This window comes from Electrona antarctica, assembly GCF_951216825.1.
Source record: "Electrona antarctica genome assembly, chromosome: 22".
Taxonomy (NCBI): Eukaryota; Metazoa; Chordata; class Actinopteri; order Myctophiformes; family Myctophidae; genus Electrona; species Electrona antarctica.
In genome coordinates, this window is record NC_136805.1 from 24503202 (window position 1) to 24515478 (window position 12277).

At 42.0% G+C, this 12277-nt stretch overlaps 1 protein-coding gene across 2 annotated transcripts in view; it reads left to right on the plus strand.

Annotated features, from left to right (window-relative positions):
• Positions 1 to 12048, plus strand: part of katnip (katanin interacting protein) — a 29827-nt gene extending 17779 nt beyond the window's left edge. The window contains exons 20-28 of one of the 2 annotated variants that reach the window (XM_079492981.1): positions 236 to 401; positions 1213 to 1385; positions 3592 to 3659; positions 3990 to 4100; positions 4273 to 4412; positions 4881 to 4982; positions 5551 to 5711; positions 8780 to 8865; positions 9149 to 12048. In XM_079492981.1, the coding sequence (XP_079349107.1) occupies positions 236 to 401; positions 1213 to 1385; positions 3592 to 3659; positions 3990 to 4100; positions 4273 to 4412; positions 4881 to 4982; positions 5551 to 5711; positions 8780 to 8865; positions 9149 to 9207 (1066 nt within the window). In that variant the 3' untranslated portion in view covers positions 9208 to 12048. The remainder of the gene's footprint in view (positions 1 to 235; positions 402 to 1212; positions 1386 to 3591; positions 3660 to 3989; positions 4101 to 4272; positions 4413 to 4880; positions 4983 to 5550; positions 5712 to 8779; positions 8866 to 9148) is intronic. The other variant, XM_079492982.1, reaches the window with a different exon arrangement.
• Positions 12049 to 12277: the final 229 nt, after the last annotated feature.

Here is a 12277-nt window from a genome sequence, read left to right on the forward strand (position 1 = left end):
TGCACCATTTACCATTTACCATTTACTAAACACACCAGACCACTGGTTTAGTCCTGTCACTAAATTTCTACTACCTGCGGTGCATTTCTGCCTGACGCACCTACGACGGTGCCTCGTGCGCCAGCTGTAGGGTCTTCAAATTATGACCAACATCACAAGCCACCAGTAACACAAAGGGTTGTAGATGGTTATGTGGATCGCTGAGGCATCTCAGACAGTGTTCTCCATCCTCCAGGCTGATAGACGGTCACAACATCACTACAGACGACCAGAACATGTGGCTGATCCCCTTCTCCTATGGAGAGCCCCATACCCTGACGCTCACCTTTGACAAGACACAGACCATCGCCGGGCTGCGCATCTGGAATTACAACAAGTCCCCAGAGGACTCCTACAGAGGGGTGAGACAAGCTCGTCCAGTAATCTGTGGTACAGGAAGGAAATTCAAATGTTCAATATTGTTCATTTAAAAAGAAAATCAGTTGCATCTCTGTACCAATATATTTGTAATAAACTGCTCACGTGATATATAATGTTTGCAGTTCCTTCTGAATCACAACATCATGAAGCCCCCTGTTATCACCTGATTAGATTTTAGAGAGGGAACTATAAATGTGTTCTAGATTGATTACGTTGTATGTAGGGTCTAATGGAGCAGGGTAATATGCTATTATTGGACTGATTTGGTTAAGAACTGTGGATATACACTGGACAACATTTCATGGTTTCATTTTTTTTAAGATATATTTTTGGGCTTTTTCTGCCTTTATTGGATAGGGTACACTATGGTGACAGGAAATGGGGAGAGAGATGGGGGGAGACACGCGGCAAAGGCCGTCGAGATCGGGAGTCGAACACTCGACACGCCGTCAGGCTGGCTTAGCAGCCTAGGTGCCCGGACCGCTACACTAGCCGCCCGGGCCTCATTTAGTCATTTTAATATTCCAGTCAATATTCCATTGTCATTTCATGACAATTTACTCTGTTGGTAAACATTGCATTCTGGTAAATCATACTATAATTAACCAAATGTCTGAATTTGTGTCTGTCTGAATGTGTGTCAGAAACACTGCCGTAGCTCCTCACTGCCTGCACCAATCACTCCCACTTTTCACACAGGCATTGACCATAATAATATGGAGGTCTTAACAAAGCCCTTGTGCAGAGGTTGCAGGGTTAACCATAACCTCTCCTTTCACCCCCATGTCTCAGACAAAGGTGATCCACGTTTTCATGGACAATGCTCCCATCTCCCCAGCAGACGGCTTCCTCATCAGGAAGGGACCGGGAAACTGTCACTTTGACTTTGCCCAGGAGATTCTCTTCATAGATTTCCTCCAGACCCCCACCTCTGACAACAAGAGCACGGAAGACTTCTCACACAAGTAATAGGAGATGGATTCAAAAGTGCACATATTTTACCCATTTAGACCTGAGGACGATTCTAGAAACACCTTCTAAATCCTAACCTAAGTTTTCTGAAAACCTTTTCTTTTTTTTATTCTTTTAAAAAAAAAATGATGTTCCTATAGCAACAACTAAAATGACACAGAGGTGTTCCTGTCTTGAAAGGTATATGTTGTTGTTATCAACAACATATACAGTCGGTGTAACAAACAGGCCTAAATGGGTTAATGTTAGGTAATGACACATATTAGGGAAGGGAGAGTAAATACAATGGGGAGAAATGTACACATGCAGAAAGAGGACAAACGTACAGTACAACTAATCAACTAGAAAGGTCGCAATTTAAAAAAATTGCAAAGTGTGGTTGCCGCAGTGGCTTACATATGCCCCTCCCACTGATATTTCCAGCCAATTACAATGTCGCGTCACCCCTGCGATCATGCGTAAGTAATTCGGAGGGGATTTATCCCCCAAAAATCATGTTTTTGCGACAAACGGTTACATTTCTCGCATTTGCGGCGCCCCCTATGGATGGAAATGGAATTGCTTTTGGAACTTGGTTGATTGAACCACCCGCGACATGCGATTAAAATTTGGGATGGATTGGACATTCCGTTTGTGATTTATGGCATTTTTTGTCAAATAGGCCCCTCCTACTATCTTCGGACGACGATTACGGCTGAACGATACGCAGTACCAAAATTCTGCAGTTGGTATTTTAATTGGATGGGTCCGGAGATCATGTGTGCCGATTTTTGTGAGATTTGGACAAAATCTGTAGGAGGAGGAGCCAAAAGTGTGTTTTGGAGAAAATGCAAATTTGCAGGATTTTTTTCCCAGGTCGAAAATGGGCGTGGCCTATATGTGGAAATGCATCATGACCCAAGGAATCCATGGAAAAAGAAATTTAGATTTTACGACTTACGGTTCAAGGGTTATAGGGAAAAACGCAAAATCATGTTTCTGCAAGAAACGGTTACATTTTTCGCATTTGCGGCGCCCCCTATGGATGAAAATGGAATTGCTTTTGGCTTTTGGTTGATTGAACCACCCGCAACATGCGATTAAAATTTGGGATGGATTGGACATTCCGTTCGTGATTTATGGCACTTTTTGTAAAATAGGCCCCTCCTACTATCTTCGGACGACGATTACGGCTGAACGATACGCAGTACCAAAATTCTGCAGTTGGTGTTTTAATCGGATGGGTCCGGAGATCATGCGTGCCGATTTTTGTGAGATTTGGACAAAATCTGTAGGAGGAGGAGCCAAAAGTGTGTTTTGGAGAAAATTCAAATTTTGCAGGATTTCTTTCTAGGTTGACAATGGGCGTGGCCTATATGTGGAAATGCATCATGACCCAAGGAATCCATGGAAAAATTAATTTTGATTTTACGACTTACGGTTCAAGAGTTATAGGGAAAAAAGCAAAATCATGTTTCTGCAAGAAACGGTTAAATTTTTCGCATTTGCGGCGCCCCCTATGGATGAAAATGGAATCGCTTTTGGCTTTTGGTTGATTAAACCACCCGCGACATCTGGACATTCCGTTTCTTGATTTTAGGCATTTTTTGTAAAATAGGCCCCTCCCACTAACTTCGGACGACGATTAAGGCCGAACGATACGGACAAAAAAAATTCAAAAAATCTGAAAAAAATTGAAACGCAGTCCGATAGGTCCAGAGATCATGTGTACCGATTTCTGTGAGATTCGGACAAAATCTGTAGAATCAGAAAATAAAAGTGTATTTTGAAGAAAATTCAAAATGGCGGAAAATCTATCCTAACACAAATGGGCGTGGCCTATATGGGGAGATGCGTCATGACCCAAGGAATCCAGGGCAACAATAATTTTGATTATTCCCCATTATAAGTCTCCACACTAATTACTGTACAGTTGGACCAGTGGTTGTTACATTCTCTAATTGTGTAGACTTCTTGTAAGTAATGCAGATGTTTAACAAAAATGTAAAGTGTAAAATTAAACCAAATGGACCCTTATGGGTTTCACACTCTCAAGAGTTAAAGATCTATAAGGGTCCATTTGCTTACCAGCTCCATATAGCTGGGGACCACCTGGAACCAGCTGATGGACCACTGGTGGTCCCCGGACCACTGATTGAGAAGCATTGCATCAGACATTCAGTACATTCTCAATGCTGCTTGTCTCTTGTCTGAAACTAGCAGAGCAGGCTGTAAAAAGCACGAGCAGGCCAGCATGGACTATGAAGCCCCCATCATGCCTTGGGGATGTATCCTTTCCTTAACAAAGGTGGCTGAAATAATTTTGCTATTTTTGAATTAGAATCCTGAAAAGTAACAGTTATGGACATGAGGTTTCCACCCGACAGAGACATTATGTATGTGTTTGTCCGTAAGTTCATGAAGCGTAATGAGCTCACTAAGTGTAGTGAGAATGCTATTGTTAAATTGCTGATGTACTGTATCCACTGTAGGGATACATTGCTATATTAACACATTTTGTTGGGGACCCCCTCAACCTCCTCAATGACCCCCACAGGGGCAATTGGGTTTACACAATGTCTTCCATGTCAGCTTTTCCTTGACATCTGCCCTGCCAGTTATCTTCCAGCTGCAGCTGCTGACTACCTGGGGGGATCCATACTACATCGGCCTCAACGGCCTCGAGTTCTACGACCAGAACCACCAGAAGATCACTCTCAGTGACAACAGTATCCTTTGTGTACATTTTTAACCACTTACTGTAAACTGGACCTGAGTTCGCTCTGAACTTGGAGAGGCGAAATAGTTTGCGAACTACTGGTTTAGAAGGCATTTGTAGATAGAATCAGCCTCAGGTCTTAATGCGTTAATACTTCCATTCCTCAACATGAACCTCGTCAGATATCGCTGCGTTCCCAGACAGTGTGAATGTGCTGGACAGTGTGAACGGCGATGTGAGGACTCCAGACAAACTGGTAGATGGACTCAACAGCACCCTCGACGGAAGGCACATGTGGCTCGCTCCAGTGCTGCCTGGACTGGTGAGGAACACACAGGAACACACACACACACGTGTGTGTGTGTGTGTGTGTGTGTGTGTGTGTGTGTGTGTGTGTGTGTGTGTGTGTGTGTGTGTGTGCGCGCTTTAGAGAAACACTACCTATTTTCCTCCTCGTCACAAAATGTCACACAACGAAAAATAGACTGTTGTGGCCTTGTAGATTTTTCAATGCCGTCCTAAAATTGTAATGTCCTTGCAATTATGTTTTAGTCATAAGATTAATAAAAGTCTCAGATATGCCTTCTTTTAACTACTTAAACCAGCTACTTCATTGACAGGAGTCCCCCAGGGGTCTATAGTAGGCTCCATCCTTTTTTTTCTCCCTCTGCACCAAATCACTTCATCTAAAATAGTTTAGTTTGTGACCATATGGATCAGCTATTTCTTCGCCAAATGTTTGCCTCCTCGGAATAGGGATGTTTATGTGTACTGGTTGTGTGTCACACAGGTGAACCGTGTGTATGTCATATTTGACCAGCCAGTGACCGTGTCCATGATCAAGCTGTGGAACTACTCCAAGACGCCACAGAGAGGAGTCAAGGAGTTTGGGGTAAGCTTCTGTCCCGTCGGCTTTCTAATTTCTCTTTCACTTCTGGACAATTTTGGACATGTTTATGTGCAATAATAAATGCATAGATTAAGGTTAATCTGGGAGAAAAACTTCGCTGGAAATAGCGAAAATACTTAATGTAGAGCAAAAATAGAAAAGACACTAGTATAGAGCCCTGAGGGAATCTCAGGTCAACAATATAGGGTTTAACCCGTAAAGACCGGAGACCTGATTCTACAAATGTCTTCTAAATCCTGACAGTTTTCTGAAAACTATGTCAGTGGATCTCAAACTTTTTCATGTGAAGGAGCCCCACAATTATAAATATTTGAGACCCCCATCTCAAACTATTCTGTACCAGGGACCTCCCAAGATTTGAGTTAAAAACCTTCGCTGTGAAAGAAGAGTATATTCAAACACATTTTCACAACTTTTCAAAAATAGCAGATCTACAGCCACAGTTTAAAATAACGGTCAATGTGGTTAAAAGCTAAATCGACACAGATGCGTTCCAGGTCTTGTTGGGTTTATAGTGGTGAGTGTGCAAACTGTGCATTTTGGTCGACAGCTGCTCGTGGACGACCTCTTGGTGTACAACGGCATCCTGGACAGCGTGGGCCACGTGGCGCGAGGCATCCTGCCCAGTGGCGACCCCGTGGTGCCGTACCACACCATCCTCTTCACCGACAACGCCTACATCGCCCACCGGGAGAGGAACACCGTCATCAGGTAAACCTGGCCATTGTCAGATCATGAGTCTTCAACTAGGGCAGTGGTTTTCAACCCTTTTCATATCAAGGACCATTATTTATTCTGCATTTGAGCCATGGACCACCATTTGATGAGATTTAGCCTCTCAGTCCCAAAACTTTGAACTCTTGTCGTTGGATTAAGATTGTGTCCACAATTACATGCCGTATTGATGTGGTGATCAAAATAACAATTATTCTACAATCTCTAATTGTGTCAACTTCTTGTAAATAAAGTAATGCAGATGTTTAACAATAATTTAACTCTTGAGAGCGTAAAATGAAAACAAATGGACCCGTACAGGTCTTTAACTCAAGAGTTAAAGATCTATTAGGTTCCATTTGATTACCAACTCTCCATCATTTAGCTGGGGACCACCTGGAACCCCCTCAAGGACCACTGGTTGAAAACCACTGCCATAGGGGGTCCTCAGCGTTACTACAATCTTTGTGTGATAGGATTTTTTTGAGGGGCGCTAGCCCTTGGCCGGAATGGCTTTTGTGATGATTTGATTGGCTGAGCACGGAATGTGATGTTTGATGGTAAGAGCTCCCCTCACTTTACACAAGTGTGATCGTTGAGGGGTGATAGCCCTCATATGTCCAGCTTTTGGTGTGTGTGCATAAACTTTGTCCTACACAAACATTAAATCCCATTGACAATGAATGGACAATTTTGAGTGTTCGTGTAAACACAAACATTATGTAATACAAACATTAAAGACGATGGTGAGGATGCAAATTCTGATTGGCCGGAATGAGACGATGTATGATGATGTACGATGATAAGATCGCCCCTCACTTCACACTGGTGTGATTTATTTTTTTACATTAACCACATGAACCCTAGCATCCCTATTCTGTTGAGAACTTTAGCCAAAAAATAACTAATCTACAAGCTCACAACGTGCGAGGCGTTCAGCTTGTAGATCGGCTATTTGCGGCAAGGTGGTTTGGTGTAGAGGGGAAAAGAGCAGACCAAGTACAGAGTGAAAGGTTACTAAGTATTATGGTTAAAGGTCTGAAAATACACATTAGCGTGAATTGAATCCAACATACAGTACACTGATGACAGTGCTGTCAAATATATTAATCTATGAAATCTATGGAAAAGTTTAATCTGCAACACAATTTTATACAATATGTAGTGGGCGGTCCCTGCTTCATCTCTCTCTGCAAAGGGGTCCCCTGACCTAGATACAAGGATTTGATTGGCTGCCTGATTTTTACTATGTCGTCACTGTCTCCTATATACAGTTTTTTTCCCCACACGTCTCAATATTTGCTATTGATAATGAAAGGAGAAATTGGGTCAAATGTCCGCCAAATATGACGTAAATCTTGTCCCCACACGTCTCATATTTGCCAATGACAATGAAACCTAATTTGACGTAAATTTGTACGATGACAAGTGTGATTTTTTTTCATAAATTAATGCCCTATTGAATAGGGCATTAATCGGGCCTATTTAACCAGTAAGAGGGCGAGAAGCGACCTTGCCCTAAACAACAGAGCTTCTTAATACGGCACAGTTAAGAAGCAGGAGTTAAACTATTAATCGGGTGTCCGTGAGGTCAGATTTAGAGTTGCTAGCCGGCTCCATATATTCAGATCTAGGTGATGATCCAGTCTTCTCCATGTATGGCTATCCAGGGTTTGATGAGGTCAGTGTCAGCATATATGGAGATCCAGGTGATGATAGTGATGATAGTCAGCTCCACATATGGAAATCCACGTGTTGTACCAACTTGGTTCATTTGCAAGTGTGACTCGCGTCACGGCAACCACACTGGTTATGAGACTGACACAATATGTTCATATGGACATTCCCTGATGAGGTCAGATCAATATATTGTTTTTGTAGCTGATTGGTTACTTTCCACATTCCCTTCTCCATGTTGTGCTTGACATTGCATTTTCTAAATGGTCCCAGTAAGATGACGTCTTGAACGTGAACTATTCAAGGCCTCTTCAATGGCTCTTTTCCACTACTAAGGGTCACCCAGTCTACAAGGACCATAAGGCCGATTCTGAAAACGGCTTCTAAATACTGGTTTCCTGAAAATGTTCAAGAATTTATTAAAAAAAATCTAAAATGTTATTTTGCTACTGTACAGTATATACTCCCAAAAGGGGGTTCCCGTCCAGAAAGGGTAAAACACCAAAAGGGGTTCCCGTCCTGAATGGGTTAAAATAATATGTATCAGATCTATCGCCCCTCAGATCGGAGGTACCGTACGTCCTAAAGAAAACTCAATCAAAGCAAAAATAGACAATCTGCAAGTTGTGACACACCGTAAACTTGTTGAGCTGCCATATTAGAAATTTGACATTAGACATTTGAAAGCATACGTTCTGAATTCTGGGTTTTCATAGCCCTATCTGAAAAAGAGCATATTGTATATGGATCCAATTTAGTTATTATTTAGTAAATCACTCTGGATTAAGAGCGTCCAATTTAGGCTAAATGCCTAAATTGCAAATTGAAACATCCATAACCTGTGAAATAGGTTTCACTATAAAGCATGGTTTGCATAGTTCCTGTAGTTGGAAAGAGCCATAATTTGTTTTGGTCCTATTTGCTTTAACGAGTTGTTGAACTGCAGCTGTGCTCTTCTCCACTCCAGCCCCCGTGGCAGCAGACACCAGCAACAGTGAGTAACAGTGTCCTGAAAAGCCCTGTGTCAGCCCCCCCTCATGGTCGATCCCTGTAATTGAAGATATCTGCAGTGTCCTTGAACGAACCCCAATTCATCCCACTCCCTTGCCCCCCTCCCACAGCTTGGCTTGTGGTACCTCAGTAGCCCCAAAAAACCTCCTGACAACCCCCTCATCGCTCCCTTACTGTTTTTGTTTTGTTTTTTCTTCTCCTCTCTAGCCCTGTCTTTTGTCTCAAGGCCTGGACCTGCTGGCCTCAAGCTTTGCTGTTATCAGCCCTCCATTTTGTCTGCTCCCCTATTCCGGCATCATACCGCAGGCGTGGCCAGAGCACACATGTACTCGAGTAAAACCCTGCGCTTTGTCTTCCCTCCCTTGTTTGTGTTGCAGTAATTATGTGGAGGACCAGGACGTGAAGCTGACCAACGACAACCAGATAGTCCATCAAAATAAGAAGAAGCAGACTGCTGATCCAGGTGGGGCCTGTCAGTGTGTTCTGAATGTATGCTCTCATGACATAGTAATGTAATACAGTATAATGCATTTAGTCTAATTAGGTGATTCTCGACCCAAATCAATCCTCAGTATATTTATTTGTACACACTCACTGGACCCCTGCAGGGCCCTGGACCTGACGTTGGCCGAATTGGCCATTTTCCTATCTTAGCCCCCAGAGTGTAAAATGGCTAAATGGCAGCCATGTGTGAATATAGTCAATAGCTTCAATATGTCAATTATGTTTGTTCTCCCTCAACGCAGCCCTTCGGCCTAAAACCTGCATGACTGACGCCAGGAAGCAGGGAAAGCGGAGGTACTGACACACAGACATGATGTCAAGCTACACTCTAAAGAAAGGAATACAACTGCAAGGGGAGGATCTATGAGTGACTACTTCGCAGTATTGTGGTTGACTCCTGTACCTCCCTTACAAAACCAATCCCAAAGCGCTCAGTTTGCCATCCTTATGGTAACATGCGTTTGGCTGCCTATGATGTCCCCGCTGCAGAGGACAGGCTGATCAGTATTGAACACAGTGGGTTTGTATGTGCCCACGGGATTCCACTTTATGGTTGGATTGCTATGTTTGGATCCCTTACCATATAGACACTCCAACAGATAATATCTGTTACTGACGACTCGACGAGTGAGAAATGAAAGGAAAAACCAACATAACGTGTCTTAGTAACGTGTTGGGCCAACACAAGCCACCAGAATAGCTTCAGTACGCCTTGTACGAGTCTCTGAAACTACTGGAGGGATGCACCATTCTAACAAAATAGGTTCCCTCATTTGGTGTTTTGAGTATGGTGCTGGAGAGCACTGTCCAATAACAGATCAGTCCTAAATCTCCCATAGATGATCAATTGGATTGAGATCTGGTGACTGTGAAGGCTATAGGATATGATTGGCAATTGACATAATTTTCATACTTATAAAACCATTCAGTGACCCCTCACGGCCTGTGGATGCGGTCACTGACATCCTGGAAAAGACCACTCGCATCAGAATAGAATTGTTTCATCATAGAATAAAGGTGATGATCACTCAGAATAACTTTGTATTGATGTACAGTGACACTTCCCTCTAAGCCAGGAGACAAGTGGCCCCAAACCATGTCAGGAAAATTCCACCACAGGATAACATATCCTCACTGTAGGGGTCATGTATTCAGGCCTTTACCATTCTCCTGATGTATGCTACATTTGCACTCACCACCACTTGTGGCGAATATGGTGACTATATTAACATTTTCTTATTTGTGTGTAAACCACTGAACTCTCAAATGTGCATTTGTCTTTGTAACGGGGGAGTTATCACTGCAAACTTAGTATAATATCCCTCTCTACGTAGTTGTCGATGGACTGTCACAGTCTGATCACGTTCTACATTGACATTCTCAGTCACTTGAGGAAGAGTTGCTCTTCTGTTTTTCTTTACACATTATACTAATGCACGAGCATCATGGTCATCATGTTCTTTGAACCACAATTTATGATCCAATTTTCCATAGATCCAAATGCAGTTGTCGATCACTTCAGTCACTGTTCCTATTGAAAGGCTTGCAAGTTGAGCAGTCTTTATGACTGAAACTCCTGACATTCGTGCCCCAGTAATACATCCTCTTTCATTAGCACATAATCAAATGTTTATACAAGATAAGAATGGATATGAATTGCTTAATTTACCATGCAGTACACCTGTATGGAAGCAGATGCATTCATTATGTTTCTCCACTCAGCTATTCAGCTTTTTCCTTTAATTTGTCACAAATCTGTATTTTATCCCGTTCCTGTGTAGTTATCCCCTGTTGCCCCTCCCACTGTGTCAGGGTAAACCTATGAGGCTGCAATCGGCCAGCCCTATTATTGTGCCTATAGTCCTAACCACTATTATCTGTGGCTGCTACTTGTGACTTTTGTGCTGTGTACTTTAATGCTGCTTGTGGTGCACAGATTGACAAAGAAAAGCTCTAGGGCTCGAGCAGACCTGCATAACAAGACACTGCAATTTTTACACCTATAAGTGAATTTTAAACACACACAAACCTGCTGGTAGGCTTGATTTATGAGAGCCCTCAGACCTGGCAGTGTCATCTGACTGACACGCCCGCAATGTGCACCAACCAATCTTATTGCTATGCAGTTTGATGTTACTTTATATATATTGTCTAATATATTACAAAGACTAATGGTTTTACATGGAGCAAGTGGTGGTCAAAGGGGTTTTCACCTTTGGAGGATTTATATTTGATGGCCAAAGTGGTTCATTTGTTGCTCTATAAAATACAGATGTTTGCGAGCTACATTTTTGCTAAGCTCAAATGAAGACTACAGCCATACTAGCTACAGTGGCTATTTAGAGACTTCCTTTCAGACAAATATTTGGCACTCCACACGAATGCCAATTATGTCAATCAATTAATGTTTTGTCCTCCCCTCTAAGTATAACTTTTTTCTGCTCAGCACCAGGTAGAAAGACTCGTTTATTATCCAAGTGACCTTTATAGAAGTTGCTATAGGAAAACTATTTGGAGAGAATTGTTTCTTGAATCTGTAAAATATCTTTCCAACAGTGTTTTTGAAACGTGTTGGAAAAAATATATTTGCCAGTTATGTTTGGATGTTGAGTACCTCACAGAAACCTTTGAATATGCAAATACAGTCAACATACCTCAAAGAGGGGAAAGGTTATATTTAATGTGGGATGAAACCTGCTTCATGATACTAATTGTAATTGGTGTTGTACCAAACTATGCTATATAATATAATATACTGTATTACTTTGTTGCATGGAACAGTCACCTTCTTGGCTGATATTACCATTTTAGACATTTTTGTCTTTCTGAGGGGAAACCAACCCTGCTGCTTCATTGAGCCACACTATAGCCTATTTCATATTCTATGCCCTTGTATACAATGGGAGGAATCACATGATATGAAATGCAGTATGTTTTTAATTTCAGTAAGTGTCCAAGGGTGACAATAGCCATCACTCTGTCTAATCTCAGTCCTGCTCCGAGCAGTGGTGGCTATTATTGTATGAGTTGTTGATGTTCTGTGTTGAAAAAATATTTGATTATTTTTCTAATCTTGTTCATATTATACCTGTATGTGTATATTAGCTGTAGGTATATTTGAATAAATAAACAAGGGAAAGGGTGATGTCTTCAGCTACATTTCTGGAGAGGAGTCAAACACCTAGAGCAGTGATTCTCAACCTGTAAGCCGCAAGTGGGCCCCCAAATAATTGGCAAAACACTAAGATTTATATAACTTTCCATCTTTACAGTGATATAAAAAAAGATGAATGTAAAACAAAATGGTATTTATACTTTAAAACCTTGAAAATGTGTTTTCATTGTTATACCGATAAACAGGAACTTTGCCT